The sequence below is a fragment of the Nerophis ophidion genome, linkage group LG29, assembly GCF_033978795.1.
Source record: "Nerophis ophidion isolate RoL-2023_Sa linkage group LG29, RoL_Noph_v1.0, whole genome shotgun sequence".
NCBI lineage: Eukaryota > Metazoa > Chordata > Actinopteri > Syngnathiformes > Syngnathidae > Nerophis > Nerophis ophidion.
In genome coordinates this window covers 30,671,557-30,697,756 of record NC_084639.1, presented here as the reverse complement: position 1 = coordinate 30,697,756, position 26,200 = coordinate 30,671,557, and the positions used below count along the sequence as shown (strand labels likewise).

At 39.5% G+C, this 26,200-nt stretch overlaps 1 protein-coding gene and 1 long non-coding RNA gene across 4 annotated transcripts in view; both read left to right on the top strand.

Moving 5' to 3' along the window:
- The first annotated feature begins 598 nt into the window (after positions 1-598).
- LOC133546175 (zinc finger protein OZF-like) overlaps positions 599-26,200 on the top strand; it is a 396,978-nt gene continuing 371,376 nt past the window's right edge. Inside the window, exons 1-3 of one of the 3 annotated variants that reach the window (XM_061892038.1) lie at positions 599-1,014; positions 2,410-2,676; positions 8,313-12,240. In XM_061892038.1, the coding sequence (XP_061748022.1) occupies positions 912-1,014; positions 2,410-2,676; positions 8,313-9,697 (1,755 nt within the window). In that variant the 5' untranslated portion in view covers positions 599-911 and the 3' untranslated portion in view covers positions 9,698-12,240. Of the gene's footprint in view, positions 1,015-2,409; positions 2,677-6,044; positions 6,145-8,312; positions 12,241-26,200 lie in introns of those variants that run through there. The other 2 variants (XM_061892040.1, XM_061892037.1) reach the window with 2 other exon arrangements.
- Positions 12,790-13,588, top strand: LOC133546215 (uncharacterized). Its single transcript, XR_009805027.1, has 2 exons — positions 12,790-13,203; positions 13,313-13,588. It is a non-coding gene; the product is annotated as an uncharacterized LOC133546215 (long non-coding RNA).

Sequence of the window (26,200 nt, the reverse complement as noted above, 5' to 3'; positions counted from 1 at the left end):
TTTCGGACTGTAATAAGCAATAATGTTATATGCATGTGTGTATGCATCTGTGTGGATATATATACATATATAGATACATCTCTTATTTCTATCTACCTTTTTTTTGTACTATTTATATTACCATATTGTACATGCACCTTAGGGGATCTGCTCCAATTTCGTTGTTCTTTGAACCTGTTCACTGCAAAAATGACAATAAAACTCTATTCTATTCTATTATATTCAGAGGAAATTTAAAAAGAACATGAAAACCTCCCACATTCTAAATTACATTATAAAAACGATTAACATCAAAAACTAAAATAATATCATGAGTGTAATATGTATGTTGTTTCTTTTTTGTCCTTCCTTATGCTACTGTTGTTTGAATACATTTTTAAATATTTAAATATTTTTACGTAAATAAGTTTTATGTCTTTGTTATGAAGATTTGAAATGGACAATTTTACTTTTATTTTCATAATAAGTAAATAGTATATAATAAAATATTTTTACCGGTGGTGGAAAGCTGGTTTTACGTATTTCTCTCGCGAGATTTGGAAAATAGCTGCTTACTTATTTCTCTCGCGAGATCTGACAACACTGCGCGCGAACCAAACACGGCGAGGATAAAGCAAGATGGCGTCTGACGGTGAAGACGTTATTGCAGTCGTCACAGTTCAGTGTTCTTAATCTGTGCCTCCATGTACACATATATGTCCTTTATTACACTCTAGTAAATAGAGTAAACATCGTTAATAACTGTTTGCATCCGGTTATATTAGTCTGAGCGCACTTTGATGCTTCTCGAGCTAGATTAGCTTGCTAGTTAGCTTAGCTTGTTAGCTGCTAACAAAGAGAGGCGGAAGTGATCAAAACACATCACTAAGTAGAGATCAAGTGTGAGTGTAAAGTGTTGTGATTGTGTGAAAATGTGCCAAAGAACGACAGCAGAGTACGAGGAGGAACTTTGTCCAACAAAAGAGGAGAAGGAGCGACAACATGAAAAACATCAAGTTGTGTTACACAGAACAGGTTTGTTTACTTCTTACTCTCACATCTTTAATAACTTTATATTTCATTATTAACACTATTCTTCAATAAATTGTCTACAGGAAGATGAATTGTTATGTGAGGATGATGCACTGATTGTTTTACATTGTTGATAAGAAGGAGACAGTGTCAGACACACAATATTTATGAGAGGTTGATGTTTGTAACAATGTGTATCAACATGTTTACACAAAACTCACACAGTCACCGGGGGAATATTCCAGAGAGCAGGTTAAGTGCAAAGTCCTGAGTATGTAAAGCTCGAGAGTTTTACCTCCAAAAATAAGAGAGGTAAGACAAAGTCAGAGTCAGTTACCATGGTGACTGACGCTGTAAACCTAGCCTGATAGCTGGCAGGTTTGACAAGTTATATATGTGTGTCAAAGCATACTGACCTGTTATTTCCTTCATGTCGGTGCACCCTCCCTGAGATCGGTAGGTTGTGAGTTCAAACCCCAACCCAGTCATACCCATCCCATCCATCCATTTTCTACCGCTTATTCCCTTTTGGGGTCGCGGGGGGCGCTGGCGCCTATCTCAGCTACAATCGGGCGGAAGGCGGGGTACACCCTGGACAAGTCGCCACCTCATCGCAGGGCCAACACAGATAGACAGACAACATTAACACTCACATTCACACACTAGGGACCATTTAGTGTTGCCAATCAACCTATCCCCAGGTGCATGTCTTTGGAAGCGGGAGGAAGCCGGAGTACCCGGAGGGAACCCACGCATTCACGGGGAGAACATGCAAACTCCACACAGAAAGATCCCGAGCCTGGATTTGAACCCAGGACTGCAGGAACTTCGTATTGTGAGGCAGACGCACTAACCCCTCTTCCACCGTGAAGCCCCCCAGTCATACCAAATACTATAAAAATGGGACCCATTACTTCTCTGCCTTGCACTCATCATCAAGTGTTGTAATTGGGGTTTAATCACCATAAAAGTTATTCCCGGGCGTGGCCACCGCTGCTGCTCACTGCTCCCCTCACCTCCCAGGATGTGATCAAGGGTGATGGGCTAAATGCAGGAAATAATCTCCCCACACCTAGTGTGTGTATGACAATCATTGGTACTTTAACTTTCTAACGTGTCTGTGATTGGCAAAAAAACAAAGCCTGATCTAAAGATGACATCTTGATCTCATACCATCTCAAACCAATTGGCCGTTCATTATTAAGTGAAATGTTTTATAGTCGCATAAATTTGTCTTTAACCAAGCAACACTGTTTTTTCCAGTTACTCAACTAATTGGAAACATTTCCATTAGAACACTTGATTAATAAAATTTTCAATAGCCACAGCCCTATATTTCATGTACAATTTAATATTCAGCATGTAGGAGTTAAAATGTGTTTTGTTTGTGTCCTGTAGACATCCATCAGCTGATTGGACACCAAGAAGAATGTCTCCCTCATCTGCAGGGGGACAGTTTCACTTTAGAGTATCCACAGCCCTCACATTTTAAAGGGGACAAAGATGAGCCACAGCCCTCTTATTTCAAAGAAGAAGAGGGGGGAGAGTGTCCTGTTGGGCAGGAGGAGGCTGATGTCAGCAAGTTTCCACTGACTGTTGTCTCTGTGAAGACTGAAGAGCATGAAGACAAACCACCTGAGTCCTCACAGCTTCATCACAGTCCAAGTAAGCACAACATCCACATATCATCTAATACAATGTTTGTGACACATGTTCATCCGGGGGACACATTTATCACTAAAGATGAAGATATGTTTGCTTTTTAACACCACCATTTAAATATGAATGCTCATCAATCATCAACAGTGTAATTGCTGGGGTGTAACCATGTGACCTAGAGGCCGTCCTCCTTACCTCACGTGGTCAAATGAAGGCAAACATTCAATATGGCTACTGTTTATTTACCTTAGCAGCACATATGTCAGCATATTTCAAAGGTTTAGTGGTGAAGATAAGGGATGTACACCAAGTACCATTTTTGCATTAATACTGGTTCCTAATTATGTCGTCCATGAGGACCGTGAAGATTCTGGACTAACGACTCAACTATTTGTATTTTTAATTCCAGCTGACTGACATAACTATGACACGTTGTCACATTGAGTTCAGCTGCCGCTGCTACACATTACAATCAGCTTTGAATAATGACAAATAAGGAAGCAACAAAAGTTTGATGTGTGTGTTATTGACAAGAAGATGACATAACTGCATTTATCCTTGCACTGCACACATAGTTGACTTCTTTAAAGGGGAACATTATCACAATTTTAAAAGGGTTAAAAACAATAAAAATCAGTTCCCAGTGGCTTGTTGTATTTTTTGAAATTTTTTTCAAAATTTTACCGGTCTCGGAATATTCCTAAATAAAGCTTTAAAATGACTTATTTTCGCTCTCTGCGAAGACACTGGCCATTTCCCTGTGACGTCACACAGTGCTGCCAATGTAAACAAACAATGGGAATACCACAGCAAGATATAGTGACATTAGCTCGGATTCAAACTCGGATTTCAGCGACTTAAGCGATTCAACAGATTACGCATGTATTGAAACAGATGGTTGGAGTATGAAAGAATTGAAGAAGAAACTGAAGCTATTGAGCGAATTCATAGTCATAGCATGGCCGAATAGCTGCGTTAGCATCGCCGGTAAAATGTGGAGACACTGGCACATTCAATGGGGGTCTGGCGGCAGATTTCTTGCCACTTTGGCATCTTCGGGCCAGTGGTGCAACTTGAATCCCTCCCTGTTAGTGTTGTTACACCCTCCGACAACACACCGTCGAGGCATGATGTCTCCAAGGTTCCAAAAAATAGTCAAAAAAATGGAAAATAACAGAGCTGTGACCCGGTGTTTGTAATGTGTTGAAAATGAAAATGGCGGGTGTGTTACCTCGGCGACGTCACATTCTGACGTCATCGCCTCCAGCGCGATAAACAGAAAGGCGTTTAATTCGCCAAAATTCACCCATTTAGAGTTCAGAAATCGGTTAAAAATATAGATGGTCTTTTTTCTGCACCATCAAGGTATATATTGACGCTTACATAGGTCTGCTGATAATGTTCCCCTTTAAGACTTCAAATTAAGAGCTGCTGATAAAAGACTTCCCTGCTCTGAGATGTTACAGAACATCATGTTGGAGGTGTTCAACCTCTTGTGCTAATAGGAATGCTATATAAAATGCCTTCTTTCCACTTTTTTGTTTCCACAAATGACATGTAGTACCGATAAGAGTACAGATAAATACTGGTATCGATAAGGAGTGTCGATTATGGTATCATATCGATAAATTCCTAACGATTTATATTCCTACTGAAGATACAAGCCTGATATCTTAAAAGAATAATTTCAACGTTTGTTTGGATTTAGTCACTTCTCTGCTGTCCAGCAATGTCTCAATCAATCTAGTTTATTAGTACTAATTAGCAGATTTTTATTGCCTTTCTAAAGTCTTTATTTTGTCAGCCCCCTTCGCGGCAAAGTTGTCTGAGTGCAAACTATTTGTGACTGATAAAACTTTCGGTGAATCAAAACTGAAGAAATTGTTCCGGAATGTTCATTACTTTGAAGACGGCCAATAAAAACGCAATCAGAATCAGAAATACTTTAATAATCCCTGAGGGGAAATTAAGTGTTGTAACGATACCAATATTTTGATACCGGTACTAAAATTATTTTGGTACTTTTCTAAATAAAGGGGACCACAAAAATGGCATTATTGGCTTTATTTTAACAAAATAAACTTAGGGTACATTAAACATATGTTTATTATTGCTGTTAAGTCCTTAAATAAAATAGTGAACATGCTAGACAACTTGTCTTTTACTAGTAAGTAAACAAACAAAGACTCCTAATTAGTCTGCTGACATATGCACTAACATGTTGTCTCATTTATACACCTATTATTTTGTCAACATTATTAAGGATGTGGTAGAAAATGAATTATTAATGTACTTGTTCATTTACTGTTAGTATCTGCTTATTTTCTATTTTAACATGTTCTATCTACACTTCTGTTAAAATGTAATAATCACGTATTCTTCTCTTCTTTGATACTTTACATTAGTTTTTGGGTGATACCACAAATTTGGGTATCAATCCGATACCAAGTAGTTACAGGATCATACATTGGTCATATTCAAAGTCCTCATGTGTCTATGGACATATTTCCTGAGTTTATAAACATAATATACGTTTAAAAAAAACAAAAGAAGATGTTGTGATGCCAAAACATATCGATGTAATCATATTAGTATCGGCTAGATACGTGGCGTTTGTTTACATTTTTATGCCGATGAGCTACGGTGTGTAGTGAAGCATGTTTAGCTGTTCCTCGTCCTCCAGTGATAATGTTACTTGTGAGAAACGTACTTTATTTGTCGCCATGGAGGCGAGGATTAGTGATTTAGAAGTAGCTAAACACTGCCGACCGCGGATGGACGTTAGCCGCTAGCTAGCTATCCATGTCTTAAAGCCCCTCTTCCTGAGGGTGTTTCAGTGTTATAACTTCACCTTTATTGTTAGTTTTTAAGCCAAAATGCGTACGTTCTCCCCTTTTCTGTCTCCACACTGTGTCTACTTGTAAGTACTCAGTGATTGTGTGCCGCCGAACGTGCTCGTCTGCTTGTAAACCAGCAATGTCCCGACGTGACTTTGACACGGGAGAAGGGGGGTACGTTTAGAGAACGGTATAGTACAGAAAATGATTCATTAGCGGTACTATACTAATACCGGCATACCGTACAACCCTAATAGGTGGTATGGCCCTCTTATAATTCAAATAACAAAATAATGTTTGCTTTCATCAGATATGTTCTAGTATTGTATATGTGGATGGGGGCCCTGCTTTGGAAATAATGTGTGCCTCTTTCAGAGATCAGGTTTAGTTCCACTTGAAACATTGACATGTTGCACAATGAGATGAGTGCTGTAGCACAAGCGTGGGATAACGTCAACAGTTGTGGAACTTTCTAAAGTAGTTAGAGAAAAATGAAACGACGCCGATATTGCTTTCTCCTTTTCCTGTTAACTCCAGAAAAAAACGGGATCTCGTTGGAAGAGGAATATATCTATCTCAGCTGCATTCGGGCGGAAGGAGGCGTGCACCCTGGACAAGTCGCCACCTCATAACAAAAGTTTGGTTCTTTTATGAATTTATTATGGGTTTACTGAGAAAGTGAGCAAATATGCTGGGTCAAAAGTATACGTACAGCAATGTTAATATTTGCTTACATGTCCCTTGGCAAGTTTCACTGCAATAAAGCGCTTTTGTTAGCAATCCACAAGCTTCTGGTTTTCTGACATGGACTTGTTTCTGCAGCATTGTCCATACGTTTATGTCGGGACTTTAGGAAGGCCATTCTAAAACCTTAATTCGGGGGGTGTATATTGTAGCGCAGGGGTAGGGAATGTACGGCTCTCGAGCCAGATGTGGCTCTTTTGATGACTGCATCTGGCTCTCAGATAAATCTGAGCTGACATTGCTTAACACGATAAGTAATGAATAATTCCGCTGGTAATCACAATGTTAAAAATAATGTTCAAAATATAAAACATTCTCATGAATTTTAATCCATCCATCCGTTTCAACCGCACCTGTTAAAAAAATAACAATGTTATTAAAAATAATTACATACTTATTATACTCTAAAAATATTGGTTTTACTTAAAAAATGCACACATTTAGTTGTAGTCAATGTTAAAAAAGATGATATGGCTCTCATGGAAATACATTTTAAAATATTTGGCTTTCATGGCTCTCTCAGCCAAAAAGGTTCCCGACCCCTGTTGTAGCGTCTCGGAAGAGTTTGTGCTGCAAGGGATTCTGGGTATTTGTTCTGTTGTGTTTATGTTGTGTTACAGTGCGGAAATGTTAGTCAATATTGTTTGGTGTGGGTTTAAAGTGTGGCGCATATTTGTAACAGTGTTAAAGTTGTTTATACGGCCACCCTCAGTGTGACCTGTATTGCTATTGACCAAGTATGCCTTGCATTCACTTGTGTAAATGAAAAGCTGTAGATATCCTGTGATTGGGCCGGCATACAAAGGCAGTGCCTTTAAGGTTTATTGGCGCTCTGCACTTCTCCCTACGTCCGTGTACACAGCGGCGTTTTAAAAAGTCATACATTTTACTTTTTGAAACTGATCCCTAAAATTTTGAAACCGATACCAAAAATTTCCGATATTACATTTTAAAGCATTTATAATGTTTGTTTGATCTTGATTGGGATTGTGCTGAAAATTTTAATTTACCTGAAAGAACTCTCCTGACGGAATAAATAAAGTACTATTTAATCTAATCTATCTAAAATGCATCTGCAGGTTATCCATACATCTCTGTGCCATGTCTGTCATCGCCGGTAAAATGTGGAGACACTCTGGCACATTTAATGGGGGTCTGGCAGCAGATTTCTTGGCACTTTGGCATCTTCGGGCCAGTGGTGCAACTTGAATCCCTCCCTGTTAGTGTTGTTACAACCTCCGACAACACACCGTCGAGGCATGATGTCTCCAAGGTTCCAAAAAATAGTCGAAAAAACGGAAAATAACAGAGCTGAGACCGGTGTTTGTAATGTGTTTGACAAAATGAAAATGGCGGCTTTCTTACCTAGGCAACGCCATGCACTGACGTCATTGCTTCAAGAGGGCTAAACAGAAAGGCGTTTAATTCGCCAAAATTCACCCATATAGAGTTCGGAAATCGGTTAAAAAAATATATGGTCTTTTTTCTGCAACATTAAGGTACAGTATATATTGACGCTTACATAGGTCTGGTGATAATGTTCCCTTTTAAAGCACCATTTCCATTGGCAGCAAAACAGGCCCAGAGCATAATACTACCACCAACATGTTTGACGGTGGGAATGGTGTTCCTGGCATTAAAGGCCTCACCTTTTTCTCCTCCAAACATATTACTGGGTATGGTGGCCAAACAGCTCAATTTCTGGAGGAAAGTTTTGTGTAATACCACAAAAATAACGTTTAGTATCTTATCAATTTATAGCCAAAAATATATTTTTTATAGATATTTTCAAAGCAGAATATTGTCCTTAGGGACCTCTGACACCCCACGGGGTAACCGTAAGGTCTGGGCCTCTTAATACCTCACTGTTGGTGCTAATCGACCTATTTCTTCTCCTTTTTACCGAATTTGAAAGCAAAAGTGAGTCCACAAATAACTGAATTGTAAAGCAGAATTGAAAAGGAAATCTGAATTGGTAAAAACCTTTTCTATATCGCTCCTAACATGTGACTGAAAAAAAGATGGACTCCTCGAGCATGTTTGTCTTTTTGTGTCCTGCAGACGTCTATGAAGAACATCTTCTCTCTGAGCAACAGAAGTGGAGCTTCAGGATGGGCAAGGAGGAGCCACAGCCCTTCCACATTAAGGAGGAAGAAGAGGCGCCACATACATTGCAAATGCAAAGGGAAGAAAATAACCCACTGACCCCGCATTTTAAAGAGGAAGAGGAGGAACACAGCATCAGTCAAGAATGGTTGGAGGAGTTCCATTTGATTGTGAAGAGTGAAGATGATGGGGTCAAAGGTGAAAGTGAGGAGAGGGGAGGGGGGGAGCCTCCAAGCAGCAGCTCAACACAACACATGACAACAGAAGCTGATGGAGACCACTGTGGAGGATCACAAGCAGACAAGCTCTTAGCTCCACTATCAGATAGTGAGGACACAACGTCACACTCTCCTGACACTGATGATGAAGACTCTAAAGATGATAAGACATGTCACACTGACAACACTCACTTCACATGTCCTCACTGTCACAAAACTTTTAAATATCCTAGTAAATTGAAAAGACACATGAGAATACACACTGGAGAAAAACCTTTTTCTTGTTCACTCTGTAGTAAAGGTTTTACACAAAGTCACGATTTGAAAGTACACATGAGAACACACACTGGTGAAAAACCTTTTTCCTGTTCAACCTGTGATAAAGGTTTTACACAAAGTCAGAGTTTGAAAGTACACATGAGAAGACACACTGGTGAAAAAACTTTTGTTTGTTCAATCTGTGGTAAAGGTTTTACAGAAAGTCAGAGTTTGAAAAGACACATGAGAATACACACTGGTGAAAAACCTTTTTCCTGTTCAATCTGTGGTAAAGGTTTTACAAAAAGTCAGAGTTTGAAAGTACACATAAGAAGACACACTGATGAAAAACCTTTTGTTTGTTCAATCTGTGGTAATGGTTTTACTAGCAGTCAATGTTTGAAAAGACACACAAGAACACACACTGGTGAAAAACCTTTTCCCTGTTCAATTTGTGGTAAAAGTTTTAGAGAAAGTCGCAATTTGAAAGTACACACGAGAACACACGCTGGTGAAAAACCTTTTTCCTGTTCAATTTGTGGTAAAGGTTTTACACAAAGTCAACATTTGAAAGTACACATGAGAGCACACACTGGTGAAAAACCTTTTTCCTGTTCAACCTGTGGTAAAGGTTTTACTGCAAGTCAGAGTTTGAAAACACACGCGAGAACACACACTGGTAAAAAATCACATTCCTGTTCAATCTGCAACAGAAGCTTTTGTGACCGATCAAGCCTTGTAGCACACATGAGAAGACACCCAGGAGAGAAAGTGTTGAGTTGCAGTGTGTGTGGTGAAAGATTGTCTTCTAAGTACCAGTGTAAGAAACACAAGTGTGCTGGTGAGAACAGCAGCAGCAAATGAAACTGCAGGATTTGAAATAAACTGTCCAGACTTTCATTTTGACTCAGTAGAAGCATTTAAGTCTCACCTTAAAACTCATTTGTATACTCTAGCCTTTAAATAGACTCCCTTTTTAGACCAGTTGATCTGCCGTTTCTTTTCTTTTTCTTCTATGTCCCACTCTCCCGTGTGGAGGGGGTCCGGTCCGATCCGGTGGCCATGTACTGCTCGCCTGTGTATCGGCTGGGGACATCTCTGCGCTGCTGGTCCGCCTCCGCTTGGGATGGTTTCCTGCTGGCTCCGCTGTGAACGGGACTCTCGCTGCTGTGTCTTGGATCCTCTTTGGACTGGACTCTCGCGACTGTGTTGGATCCATTGTGGATTGAACTTTCACAGTATCATGTTAGATCCGCTCGACATCCATTGCTTTCCTCCTCTCTAAGGTTCTCATAGTCATCATTGTCACCGACGTCCCACTGGGTCATTATTGTCACCGATGTCCCACAGGGTGTGAGTTTTCCTACCGAGGATGTCGTGGTGGTTTGTGCAGCCCTTTGAGACACTAGTGATTTAGGGCTATATAAGTAAACATTGATTGATTGATTGATTGACTTTCTAACAACATCAGCACATATAACATGTGTGACATTGTTGTTTGTCTAACAATCTGTGTAATATGCTTCTACATTTATAGATTAGATATTTTATATTAATTCTTTTTTCAGTCAAGCACATGCATTAATATGCATTATTGTATACTTTTATTAAAAAATGGACAGAACAATTTAAGTAAAAAGGTGGGAGGCTACGCTGGATAGTCGAACCTCGGATTCAGGAGGAACAGTGTGGTTTTCGTCCTGGTCGTGGAACTGTGGACCAGCTCTATACTCTCGGCAGGGTTCTTGAGGGTGCATGGGAGGTTGCCCAACCAGTCTACATGTGCTTTGTGGACTTGGAGAAGGCATTCAACCGTGTCCCTCGGCAAGTCCTGTGGGGAGTGCTCAGAGAGTATGGGGTATCGGACTGTCTTATTGTGGCGGTCCGTTCCCTGTACGATCAGTGCCAGAGCTTAGTTCGCATTGCCGGCACTAAGTCGAACACATTTCCAGTGAGGGTTGGACTCCGCCAAGGCTGTCCTTTGTCACCCATTCTGTTCATAACTTTTATGGACAGAATTTCTAGGCGCAGTCAAGGCGTTGAGGGGTTCCGGTTTGGTGACCGCAGGATTAGGTCTCTGCTTTTTGCAGATGATGTAGTCCTGATGGCTTCATCTGACCGGGATCTTCAGCTCTCGCTGGATTGGTTCGCAGCCGAGTGTGAAGCGACCGGAATGAGAATCAGCACCTCCAAGTCCGAGTCCATGATTCTCGCCCGGAAAAGGGTGGAATGGGGAGGAGACCCTGCCCCAAGTGGAGGAGTTCAAGTACCTAGGAGTCTTGTTCACGAGTGAGGGAAGAGTGGATGGTGAGATCGACAGGCGGATCGGTGCGGCGTCTTCAGTAATGCGGACGTTGTACCGATCTGTTGTGGTAAAGAAGGAGCTGAGCCGGAAGGCAAAGCTCTCAATTTACCGGTCGATCTACGTTCCCATCCTCACCTATGGTCATGAACTTTGGGTCATGACCGAAAGGATAAGATCACGGGTACAAGCGGCCCAAATGAGTTTCCTCCGCCGTGTGGCGGGTCTCTCCCTTAGAGATAGGGTGAGAAGCTCTGCCATCCGGGAGGAACTCAAAGTAAAGCCGCTGCTCCTTCACATGGAGAGGAGTCAGATGAGGTGTTTCGGGCATCTGGTCAGGATGCCACCCGAACGCCTCCCTAGGGAGGTGTTTAGGGCACGTCCAGCTAGTAGGAGGCCACGGGGAAGACCCAGGACACGTTGGGAAGACTATGTCTCCCGGCTGGCCTGGGAGTGCCTCGGGATCCCCCGGAAAGAGCTAGACGAAGTGGCTGGGGAGAGGGAAGTCTGGGTTTCCCTGCTTAGGCTGTTGCCCCCGCGACCCGACCTCGGATAAGCGGAAGATGATGGATGGATGGATGGATGGATGGATGGTGGGAGTAAATAGTACGGGAAATGTTTTACATGCAATAAACATTTTATGTGTGTGTGATATATACATATATATATATATATTCATCATATAATTTCAGACTTATTCATATGAAATATGAAAGTTTTACATATTTGTATTTGTAATTGTTAATAATCCCATAGATTAGCACCTATATATGATATACATATATACTGGTTCACATCTGAAACATCTTCTGGACCACTTCAGGAAGCATATTATTATTTACTTTATACATCATTTCAACAGTTGTCTTATATACAATTTTAAAATGTGTGACTTTTTTAATCATCTATGGGTCTCTTTAATCTATTTTATTCATTATATGTATTTCTCTGTATTATGATGATTGTGTTGTGATTGTTTTATATGTATGTCCCCAGACCTTTATGCAGTATAAAAGTGAGAGAAAATGGCAGATTTATTCGTGGAAGGATGGCTAAGTTTTTACATTTGTGGATACATCAAATAAATCCAGTATTGTGTTTTAAATATTTTTTTTGTTTCTTTGTTTTATTTTAACATCCCCAAAACAACATCAATATCAGTCAAAGTTTGGAGTGTCAGGCAAAAGCCAATATTGTACATCATCCCACAGAGATTTACTTTGCATACATTCTTAAAATAAACTTTTTATTTTGTTTCCCTATCACAAAAACAAACAAGTGTTGTCTTCAATTGCAAAAGAACATCGTAAAAATTATTGCAAGTGGTTAATTCCGTTTTTTTTTCTTAAATTAACTCCTTTGCCTTAGGAAGCATGCAAACTTTGAAGATATGAGTATTTTTTTGTTCCAGAGAAAATACAGTAAAACAGAAATAGTAAATAATTTAAAAAGATAATATGCAGCAAGTAGAATATTTTTAAAGAAAAAGCCTTTTTAAATTTTGTAATATTTTTATTCACAGGTCGTACATAATAAAATCTTCAAATATTAAAATATTTTTTATCAGTCAATAAGTGCATCAGTGACCAAATGCCTTTTTCAAACCATTGCTGTACAAAGATGGATTTGTTTCTCATTTTATTATAAGAACAATTCCATAGTGGAGTATTGTGTGTGATGAAGTTGTGTTTGTAAATTAGTTTCCAGTACAACAACACTTGCTGGTAGGGATGGGTACTGTTCACTTCTAATTCCATGTTTTATGTGTTATATATGTCAATATATTGTGTGTTTGTATTTTGCCAACATGGTAGAATCACACGATAGGCAGGTTGTATCATGTTTTTCTGTCACCTGTCATGGCACACACACTGTCTGCTGTGGGAACACCAAGAGGCTCCATTGTGAGCCAAGCAGGACACGCCCCCATGCTCGTTGCGCAGACCGCGCCCACGCGCCGACACAGCAGGTGGCAATCTACCAACGACACACCTGGGACTAATGAGAGGCGACAGAATAAAGAGCTTCGTCGCTGACTGCTTCTCGTGGGAACGTAGCCCTGGTTACAGTAAGTTCTCGCGTCTCTGGCTCCCCTCTTGTGCTTTCTCTCTTGTCTGTTGTTGCCTTCCTTGTGCCTGGCCCTGATTTTGTCCTTTTGTCTTCTCCTGTTCCCACAGCCTTCGTGCCTCAGTCGTTGCCTTGCACTTCTACCCGGATTCTGATTGCCTCCCTTGATTCTCGACCCCACACCCGGATTTGGACCTCGGACGCTTCTCTCCTGCCCCACGGACCTTGCTTGGATCACGAACCCTTTGGGATCTTCCTCTCTGGACTTGGACGCTGCCACAACCAACACACACCTTCAACAAACCCACGGTAATTCACATTGTGTTAAAGGGGAACATTATCACAATTTCAAAAGGGTTAAAAACAATAAAAATCAGTTCTCAGTGGCTTGTTTTTTTCAAAATTTTACCGGTCCCGGAATATCCCTAAAAAAAAGCTTCAAAGTGCCTTTTTTTCGCTCCTTGCCTTGACACTGTTCATTTTCCTGTGACGTCATACAGTGCTGCCAATACAAACAAACCATGACGAATACCACAGCAAGATATAGCGACATTAGCTTGGATTCAGACTCTGATTTCAGCGGCTTACGCGATTCAACAGATTACGCATGTATTGAAACAGATGGTTGGAGTATAAAAGTATTGAGATAAAAACTGAAGCTATTGAGCGAATAGCTATTGACGCTACTCATAACCATAGCATGGCCGAATAGCTGCGTTAGCATTGCCGGTAAAATGTGCGGACCAAACTATCAGGACTTTCCCATCTTGTGACACTCGAGCAACTTAAATCCGTCGATTGATAAGTGTTTTTTTCGCATTAAATGTGGGTGGAAGGAAACGTAATATTGTTGCAAATGCATCTGCAGGTTATCCATACATCTCTGTGCCATGTCTGCTTTAGCACCGCTGGTAAATAGCATGTTAGCATTGATTAGCATTGATTAGCATAGCATGTTAGCATCGATTAGCTGGCAGTCACGCTGCGACCAAATATGTCTGATTAGCACATAAGTAAACAACATCAACAAAACTCACCTTTGTGATTTCGTTGTCTTTATCTTTGCAAATGCATCTGCAGGTTATCCATACATCTCTGTGCCATGTCTCCCTTAGCATCGCCGGTAAAATGTGCACACACTCCGGCACATTCAATGGGGGTCTGGCAGCAGATTTCTTGCCACTTTCGCATCTTCGGGCCAGTGGTGCAACTTGAATCCCTCCCTGTTAGTGTTGTTACACCCTCCAACAACACACCGACGAGGTATGATGTCTCCAAGGTTCCAAAAAATTGTCAAAAAAACGGAAAATAACAGAGCTGAGACCCAATGTTTGCAATGTGTTAAATTAAAATGGCGGCTTTATTACCTCGGCGATGTTAAGTTCACCACAGAGCGACGTCCCACCTCAGTAGAAGCATTTAAGTCTCACCTTAAAACTCATTTGTATACTCTAGCCTTTAAATAGACTCCCTTTTTAGACCCGTTGATCTGCTGTTTCTTTTATTTTTCTTCTATGTCCCACTCTCCCCTGTGGAGGGGGTCCGGTCCGATCCGGTGGCCATGTACTGCTTGCCTGTGTATCGGCTGGGGACATCTCTGCGCTGCTGATCCGCCTCCGCTTGGGATGGTTTCCTGCTGGCTCCGCTGTGAACGGGACTCTCGCTGCTGTGTTGGATCCGCTTTGGACTGGATTCTCGCGACTGTGTTGGATCCATTGTGGATTGAACTTTCACAGTATCATGTTAGACCCGCTCGACATCCATTGCTTTCCTCCTCTCTAAGGTTCTCATAGTCATCATTGTCACCGACGTCCCACTGGGTCATTATTGTCACCGATGTCCCACTGGGTGTGAGTTTTCCTTGCCCTTATGTGGGCCTACCGAGGATGTCGTGGTGGTTTGTGCAGCCCTTTGAGACACTAGTGATTTAGGGCTATATAAGTAAACATTGATTGATTGATAAACAGAAAGGCGTTTAATTGGCCAAAATTCACCCATTTAGAGTTCGGAAACCGGTTAAAAAAATGTATGGTCTTTTTTTTCTGCACCATCAAGGTATATATTGACACTTACATAAGTCTGGTGATAATGTTCCCCTTTAATTTCCACACATAGTCTAACATCCACACACATAGTTGCATACACACTCCACGTATTCATTAAAGACTCAATAAACCCGTTGAGCTATACCTCCTGTTGTTGTGCGGTCTCCTTCCCCCTTGTCGATACATAACATCACCTTGAGGAAATGGCATAAAGAGGAAGATGACAATATAATGTCACTTGGACAATGATATACAGAACAGAGGAGATTTAGTTCATTTTTATTTTTGCTTTTAGGTGAATATTTTTTTTTTAATTATTTCACAAAACTTCTCCATTACCCAGCTCTGGATTTCTGGTAGCTGGTTAAAAAGAGATGGAAGTGGATATATGGAGGGGATGTATGAGGAAGGTATGGACGTGGATAGGAACAGAGGGGAGAGAGGAAAGAAGCGGAGAGGAGGTCATGAAGGAAAGTAGCGCACTAAAAGAGTAGAAAGGTGGAAAAAGATGATGGTGGATAATTGCAAGATTATATATACATTGAAGTCAGATGAAGACATGAAGGATATTAGTTTGATGACACTGGTTAATGGTTGAAAGAAGGACATTGGAGAGGTGGAGATGGCCACGTGTTACGATTCATTTGTTGTTTGCTTTTGTGTATTTTCTTATGTTTGGACTCCGCCGATCCCATTGTTTGAGCACTTCCTTGTTTGTTTTTGTCACCATGGCTACTTCATTCGCTCCACCTGCTCTTACTTTCGGACGCACACCTGCTTTTGATTGTTGTGTTAGTATTTAAGTCCGCCTGCTACCTGAGTTCATTCTGGACGTTTTGCTTGCTCAATGCAACAGTTAGGTTGTTTCCTCCCGAGCCTTTTGTTTGTTCCTCGCTAAGTTTTAGCTTAGCCTCGGCGCGCTCGGCTCGCGCTGCTTTGGACTTTGAACTCAACCCTTGCTAACATTAGCATTTTACTTCCCGTGCTTTGGCGCACCTTTATTTTACCCTTTTGTCATGTGTTATTTTGGATTTCTATATTAGAACCAGTTCCTACCTTCATCCTGCTTGCTCCGGGTCCTTTGGCATCAAGAGGTGGCCCTCCTCCCACATCCACGATGCGACCACACCGTAACAGAGGGTGTGTGAAGTGTAAATAGTGACAGGTTGTAGAACATGTTTAAATGCAATGTGAATACTAAAGACCTGAAAAGCTCTAGAAAGGCCAGTGCAGTCTCTAAACGTTTTGACTCGAGGGCCACAATTGGATAATATATATATATATATAATATTCCACAGAACTCAGCAAGTACATTTGGAACCTCAAAGACAATAATGTTGAATATTCAATAACATGGCAAACTCTTGCATCCAGCACACCTTACAACAGTGGTAATAAAAGATGCAACCTATGCTTAAAAGAGACACTGTTTATTATACATCATCCAGACCCGTCATCACTCAACAAGCACAGTGAAATCATCTCAGCATGCCGTCACAGACGGAAACACCTCCTAGGTAACACATGAGCCAATCACCACACCCTACGCCTGCCTGTACCCACCCACTCTGTGCCCTATATAAACCATTGTATGTGAATGCTTCCATTAAAATCTCCTGATGATTGAGGGAACCCCTCATGAAACAGTTCTGTAGAGATGAAGTAGTCTTGTGATTTTTCCCACACCTACATATTGCGCTCTACCACGGTATCGAGCACTATTCTCTGGATAATCCAATCAAGATATATATATATATATATATATATGTGTATATGTCCCCACCTTCTACCATCCTAGTCACGTCCGTTGTGTCCTTAAGCAAGACACTTCACCCTTGCTCCTGATGGATCCTGGTTAGCGCCTTGCATGGCAGCTCCTGCCATCAGTGTGTGAATGTGTGTGTGAATGGAGAAATACTATCAAAGCGCTTTGGGCTCCTTAAAAAGAGGTAGAAAAGCGCTATACAAGTACAAACATTTACCATTTATATATATATATATATATATATATATATATATATATATAAATCCCATACATGTGTATATTCATGTATATATACACATATATTAATATACTATACATAATATTAACGGGACGGTGTGGCGTTTCCAGTCACGGTTGGACTTTGTCACCCATCCTGTTCAAAACTTTCATGGACATAACTTCTAGGCGCAGTCAAGGTGTTGAGGGGATCTGGTTTGGTGGCTGCAGTATTAGGTCTCTGCTTTTTGCAGATGATGTGGTCCCGATGGCTTCATCTGGCCAGGATCTTCAGCTCTCACTGGATCGGTTCACAGCCGAGTGTGAAGCAACTGGGATGGGAATCAGCACCTCCAAATCCGAGTCCATTGTTATCATTCGGAAGAGGGTGGAGCGCCATCTCCAGGTTGGGGAGGAGACCCTGCTCCCAAGTGGAGGAGTTCAAGTACCTCGGAGTCTTGTTCGCGGTGTGGCGTCTTCAGTAATGCGGACGTGGTGAAGAAGGAGCTGAACCGGAAGGCAAAGCTCTCAATTTACTGGTCGATCTACGTTCCCATCCTCACCTATGGTCATGAGCTTTGGGTTAGGACCAAAAGGACAAGATCATGGGTAAAAGTGGTCGGAATGAGTTTCCTCCGCCGGGTGGTGGGTCTCTCCCTTAGAGATAGGGTGAGAAGCTCTGCCATCCGGGAGGAGCTCAAAGTAAAGCCGCTGCTCCTCCACATGGAGAGGAGCCAGATGAGGTGGTTCGGGCATCTGCTCAGGATGCCACCCGAAGGTCTCTCTATGGAGGTGTTTTGAGCACATCAAACCGGTACACTTTAAATAAAAAAAAAAGTTGAGAAAACCCACATTTTCAAGGTAACTTGATGCAACAAGATTTTTGCGTTTTACTATTGTTGACTTAACTAGTTGAGATAAGAGTTATGTCAACTCAGATCTTCTTGTTCACCAAATTATTATATTCACGTCGGACCAACAATAAAGTTCATGCTTCAATTCCATGTATTTTTACCTTCAACTAACTCATATATTCTTGTTGAACTTTGACTACTGTTCTTGACTTAACTAAGATTTCAAAGTTTAGAAAAGAGTTTTACCACCTCGATCTTGTTCACCAAATTATTATATTCACGTCGGACCAACAATAAATTTCATGCTTCAATTCCATGTATTTTCACCTTCAACTAACTCGGAAATTCTTGTTACTTCAGTTACTAAAATTCCTTTACAAGTCAAGTAACATTTATGTTGCGATAATTTTTTTTTTAAATGCTGAATGAATAAATAAAATAAAGAGCAGACATCAAAATATATCCAAAACCTTGTTTATTTCTCATTTAGAAACATGTTTAACATAAGGGTTCAATTGGGTGTGTCAGAGACCTTGACACTTTCCCAGCTATTTTCTTTAAAGTGAATAAGCCAGCTAAGAAAGTTAAAAGCTAAGAAATAAATGCTTTTACAGCAGCCAGGCAATATAATTGTGTAATGATTTGATGATAGAATTATCTTCATAGATAGAGAAAATGTGTTTAGTAAATTAGAAGAGTTGACAAACTTGATCAGCTGACAGTGAATATGCACCTCTTGTCAACTTCACTTAAATATAAAGAAAAAGATATATCTACATTTAAGTGAGATTCACAAAATACCAATATGCTACATAACAAATGGCAGTACCGAGTTCTGGCGGGTTATGTGGCATAATGGCGTTTTGTGAATCTCACTCAATTTTAAATACATTTTGAAAAAAAAAAAAAATTCAAAAAATTGTGTATCTCACTTAATTGTAAATACATTTTGAAAATAAATATAATTGTTTTCCGTGTGGCCTTGCATGTTTTAAATCACTGGCCCTGAAGTTTTATATGAGCACCAACCACAATGCACTCGAACAGGCAGAAAACATAGGTTGGCTTCCACATTAAGAGTCACAGCAAAAGCTTTGTTTTCAGAGACCTTGTCCACTGAGAGCCCATCCATCCATCCATTTCCTACCGCTTATTCCCTTTTGGAGTCACGGGGGGCGCTGGCGCCTATCTCAGCTACAATCGGGCGCCAGGCAGGGTACACTCTGGACAAGTCGCCACCTCATCGCAGGGCCGCACTGAGAGCCAAGCTGGAAAAAGATAGACTGAATTGCTTCAAAGGTGTACTTCATCTCCTTTGGATAATCAATGTTGATGGCATACAGTAGGCCAAAGAGGTATGCAAAGGCGGGTACCGAGGTCTGGCAGGTCATGTAGCACCATGGAACCTTCCAACACAACAGCCCAGTCCCGTAAGTTGGGTGATACAGCAGGATCATCTTCTTCAAGGATTGTAAGGATGCCAACAGACATGCCTCTGAGCACTCTTTCTTCAGGGTCACTTTCCTGAGGGTAAGTAACACATGCATGATTGAGTGTTAGGTCCAACAAAAGGATGTCATTGTGTGGATCTTCTGGGAACGATTACAATTTTACAATGTTCAAAAAAATGGGAAAAACCCTTAAATTACTTTCAAATGAATTGAAGGTAGAACATTAACCATTAAATATTTAAAAAAAATTGGGGCAAGAACTTTTCTTTATGATTATATGCATTGGCTAAAGAATATGACATTTGGGCATTCAAAAACAAATCTGGGCACGAAATGAAATCTACACAAAGTGTATTATGCATAAAATCTTTGTCATCAGCTATGAGATCCTACTCCATTCATCCATCCATTTTGTACCGCTTATTCCCTATGGAGTCGCGGGGGTTGCTGGTGCCTATCTCAGCTACAATCAGATCCTACTCAAAATGTTAAAATAGTAATAGTTGTTTAGCTTGTTGCTCCACTCTCTGGTTCAAGGCAAGGCAACAGAAATCATTCATTTTAACTGTTTGTGCATTTTGGAAGGAATAGGCGAAGATTGTTCATCGCAAGTAAGCTTAGCTCAAAAACTATCAGTCAGTTGTAAGTGTTAGTATGCCGCCGCCGACTGTGAGCCAGGGTGAATTTAGTTTATATTCAACAGACATTCATCAGCAACGTCGTTTTCTCTTCTGCAACTTAAAACTAACAGCATGTCGTCGGAATAGAGTTGTAAAGTTTATCTTCTGACTGTTGGCGAAGGCAGGCTACCAATAGACTACCAGTATTTGAGCTAATCTAACAAGCGATGAGGAAACATTGGCTGATTCTTCTTCAAAAATACATCCACAGTTAAAGGAATGGTTTCTATCGACGGATCTTAAACCAGAGAGCAGGGCAACAAGCTAGAATATGAAAATGTTGAACTATTCCATTGAAGCTACATTAGGCCAAATTACTTTTAATTTTCAAGTAAATGTCCTATTATTATTATTACTTACCAAATGCTGCAGGAAAAACGTATGTGACAAACTCCCAGCCGTCCTCGTGTGGGTTGCTGTGACATTGAACACACGACGCATCGTAGCAGGTTTGATTCCCATTTATTGGTTCAAACAACCTTTCTTCGGGCCAGTCGGGCGCACCCATTTCTAGTGCGCTGGCACCTCTTCCTGGTCGCGCTGCACCTTTTGGTGCTCGCCTGCTGCGTCTGTGGCGGGGACTCGTTGCGGACTGCTCTCTGTCGTCGGGCTCGTGGTCGGGCTGCCGTGGTTTCCTTTCCTTTCCTGTCTTCCCTCTCGCAATCGTGCCCCCTTCGCCTCTCTTAAAGTCTAGGAGCAGATGCGCAGATTGTGAGCAGATGTGTGTCCTACGCACCTGACTCCGATGGCCGTCCTCCTGCCGCTCCGCGTGCGTCACGCCGCATGCCCCGCCTCCTGGCCTTCATCTTGGTCCAGAACGCCTCTGTCCGCCCGCTGTCGGCCCGTCGGCTGCGTCTCTCCACACTTAGTTGTGTCGTCCCAGACAAAAACGGGGAGGCATCTCAGTGCTGTCATCTTTCGGTGAGACACAATGTCTGATGTCTATAGAGTATACAGTGGAAAACATAAGCATGTACATTAGTGAAGCGCCATAGTGGATTTATACAAATGGCAAAATCAAAAGTTGTTTTTAGTAATGACCAGTAGACCGCAAGTCTGACCAGTAGCATGCTCAAGAAAAGGGAAAAAAAACACTTCAAGCCTTCAGACTAAAGCATTTTGTACTTTTGCAAATTAAAAACTGTTATAATTATCAAATAGCACAAACTAAGAACATATAGCAATGACTGATAAGATCCATTTTACTGACACATGTCCATCACTTACTTGTTCATCAAGCTTATCCAGGAAGTCTTCTATCTGCTGACCAATAGCTTCCTTTCTAGCCCGGTACAGTCTGAGCAGGCGAGGCACATAATTCTCAAGGCACTCATTGAAAATCTTCAGGAGGTCTTTGCTGGTGATGCCATGACATTTTTCAGATATCTGAAAAACACAATCAGCGGAGCAATGGCATTTAACTTTAATCACAATGTGAGCTTTTGACTTGAAATTTCAGGGCTGATGGTATAGTGGGGTGCTTTATGTTGGAGGAGCATGTAGTGGAGTGGGAGGGCAGGTATAGTGCAGCGTGTCAATAAATGTGTACACTCCTACACCTATTCCATACAGTGCAATGAACATATAAGTACCACAGTTAATAAATAAATGACAGCCATACCTCTTGATTGGAGCTTTCCAATTTGCAATATTTGCACTGCATTCAATCCTCCCCTGAAACACAAGAGACATGAAATGGAAATATTTAGTTTCACTAAAAGCATTTAGCTGCAGACAATTATCCATTTTTTTCCCACCACCTCTATCTTCAACAGATACTTCATACACCTTATATTACATATAAATAATATAGGCTACACCACACAGACATGCTACACTTACCATACTCAGTATTATATCAGTTACTTTGTCTACATATTCATGGTAAGTACTCAAATACATGTTAACTTTACTCAACAGGTCCTACAGGTAAGTATTAGCAAGTAATATTAGCTATGGAAATACTGTGTTTAGTGTAGAGTCACCCCTTTGAACATAAGTGTGCCACGATCCGTGGTCCGGATCATGTTTTGTTTAGTTATGCTCGGTTAGTTTTGGACTTCTTTTAGTTCCTGGTTGCACTTCCATGTTTGTTCTGTCTCCATGGTTACCTCATTTGTTCCACCTGCACTGACCGTTTGACGCACACCTGTTTATGATTATTGTTTCTGTATTTAACCAGACTGAATAATTGTATTAACGTGTCTTAATACTCTCTTGTTCTCAGTTGATCTGCTTTTCCAGCAGGGCACAGACTTGTGGAAGTGAATTACAGTGAGCCGTTTGGGACGGGAGAACAAAAATAAATAGGCGGTCAATAGTAGAACAACCCGTTGGCTAAAAAAAAAAAATGGCCTTTACATGGTTGACTATCTTGAAAATATAGAGAAATAAAGGGCGGCGGTGTTAATTGATACGCCTACGTTACACTCACGTCTCTCTCTCGCCCACCATGAATTGATTAACGTGGACCCCGACTTAAACAAGTTGAAAAAACTTATTGGGGTGTTACCATTTAGTGGTCAGTTGTACGGAATATGTACTGTACTGTGCAATCTGTGAATAAAAGTTTCAATCAATCAATCAAAACCGTGTGAATTCCTAATCGACTAATCACGGCAGCACTAGTACCCACAACACATTTGAACGGGGGGGATATCCCCGGCCTACGGCTAGAGCAGAGGTGTCGAACTCATTTTAGATCGGGGGTTACATGGAGAAAAATTGCCGGACTGGTAAAATCACAGCACGATAACTTAAAAATAAAGACAACTTCAGACTGTTTTTCATTGTTTGAAAATAGAACAAGTGTAAAACGTTTTTTTTTACACTGACATGCTGTGGTTAATCATTTTGTTTGTTGTTATTTATATTTTCTGAATACATTATGTGATAATGTTCATCAGTCAACTCATTGGTGTCTTTCAAGATAAAACAAATTATATCAAAGTCAAATTACAGGATGTTATTCGTGTAGTTTGCTCATTTTCCTCGACTGATGTACTAACATCATGTGCTTTATTTTGTACATATGTTGCATCAACTACAAAGAATTGCTATTGCAACATCCAGTGGACACATTTAGAAGAGCTGTTTCTTTCATTTAAAAATGTCAGGTACATTTTTATACTTTAACTCATCCTGCGGGCCGGATACAATTTGTTAGCGGGCCTTACGCGGCCCTCGGGCCGGACGTTTGACACCCCTGGGCTAGAGCATTCTGGCGGGATAATAATTAGCTTAGCTCTTCCGTCAATACACACTGCTCATTCAGTATCCCAAAATATTTAGCCGGTTCATCATTCACACAGTTTGTTATGTCCACAATGTCTTAAGCATACATAGCTATAAACACGGATTAGCCTGGTTTGGACCCACACAGAAAGTGATCAGCTTTACATGTAGCAGTCATTGCTAACGGCGACCGCCATCTTGGGCATTGAAGAGGCCACACACACACACGACAGACGCTTAACCACGGTCATGACTTAATGTCACTGGCAAAATAAAACTGGAATAAAAACACAAGTGATGTATATTACACAGGTGTCGATTATAAACAGGGTACCTGTTGTTCACTGTCTCTGCTCCGGTGGCTCTCTCTCTCTCTCTCCCTCTCTCTCTCTCTCTCTCTCTCTCTCTCTCTCTCTCTCTCTCTCTCTCTCTCTCTCTCTCTCTCTCTCTCTCTCTCTATATATATATATATTTATATATATTTATACACTAAACATGTATTTAATATTTATACACTAAACACATTTTTTAATATTCATATATTAAACAGTTGTTTAATTAATACTTATACACTAAACATGTAAAGGAGGAATTGGAAGTCTGGGACACTAAATAAGGCACACTTGGAAGTAATGAAGATCTTTGTGTGTGCAGTTGCAGCAGAAGTCCACAGGAGGGCGCACGTTCCCTCTTAATAATTCTGGTCTCTATCTCTCTATCTCTCTCTCTCTCTCTCCCTTTCTCTCTCTCTCTTTCCCTCTCTCTTTCTCTCTCTCTCTCTCTCTCTATATATATATATATATTTATATAAATATTTATTTATACACTAAACATGTATTTAATATTTATACACTAAGCACATTTTTTAATACTCATATATTAAACAGTTGTTTAATTAATACTTATACACTAAACATGTAAAGGAGGAATTGGAAGTCTGGGACACTAAATAAGGCACACTTGGAAGTAATGAAGTTCTTTGTGTGTGCAGTTGCAGCAGAAGTCCACAGGAGGGCGCACGTTCCCTCTTAATAAGTCTGGTCTCTCTCTCTCTCTCTCTCTCTCTCTCTCTCTCTCTCTCTCTCTCTCTGGCTTTCTCTCTCTCTCTCTCTCTCTCTCTCTCTCTCTCTCTCTATATATATATATATATATATATACATATATATATATTGTTTGATTATATTTATACACTAAACATGTATTTAATATTTATACACTAAACATGTATTTAATATTTATACACTAAACATGTATTTAATATTCATACACTAAACATGTATTTAATATTTATACACTGAAATATTGGTACACTAAACATGTATTTAATATTCATACAGTAAACATGTATTTATTATTCTCTAAATAAGGCACACTCTGAAATAATTTATTTATTTGTGTGCAGTTGCGGTTTATTTCCACTGGAGGGCACACATTCCCTCTTCATAAGTCTAGTCATTCATACACTAACCATAGTTTTTAATATTTATACACTAAACATATTTTTACTATTTGTTCACTAAACATGTATTTAATATTTACACACTAAACATGTATTTAATATTAATACAAAAAACATGTATTTAATTTTAATAAAATAAACATATATTTAATATTAATACACTAAACATGTATTTAATATTTATACAAAAAACATGTATTTAATTTTAATAAACTAAACATATATTTAATATTAATACACTAAACATGTATTTAATATTAATACACTAAACATGTATTTATCAATTATACACTAAACATGTATTTAATATTAATACACTAAACATGCATTTAATATTCATACACTAAACATGTATTTAATATTTATACACTAAACGTGTATTTAATATTCATACACCAAACATGTATTTAATATTTATACACTAAACATGTATTTAATATTTATACACTGAACATGTATTTAATATTCATACACTGAACATGTATTTAATATTCATACACTAAACATGTATTTAATATTCATACACTAAACATGTATTTAATATTCATACACGAAACATGTATTTAATATTCATACACTAAACATGTATTTAATATTTATACACTAAACATGTATTTAATATTAATACACTAAATGTGTATTTAATATTTAAACACCAAACATGTATTAAATATTTATACACTAAACATGTATTTAATATTCATACACTAAATATTTATTTAATATTTATACACTAAACATGTATTTAATATTCATTCACGAAACATGTATTTAATATTCATACACTAAACATGTATTTAATATTTATACAAAAACATGTATTTAATATTTATACACTGAAATATTGGTACACTAAACATGTATTTAATATTCATACAGTAAACATGTATTTATTATTCTCTAAATAAGGCACACTCTGAAATAATTTATTTATTTGTGTGCAGTTGCGGCAGATTTCCACTGGAGGGCACACATTCCCTCTTCATAAGTCTAGTCATTCATACACTAACCATAGTTTTTAATATTTATACACTAAACATATTTTTACTATTTGTTCACTAAACATGTATTTAATATTTACACACTAAACATGTATTTAATATTAATACAAAAAACATGTATTTAATTTTAATAAAATAAACATATATTTAATATTAATACACTAAACATGTATTTAATATTTATACAAAAAACATGTATTTAATTTTAATAAACTAAACATATATTTAATATTAATACACTAAACATGTATTTAATATTAATACACTAAACATGTATTTATCAATTATACACT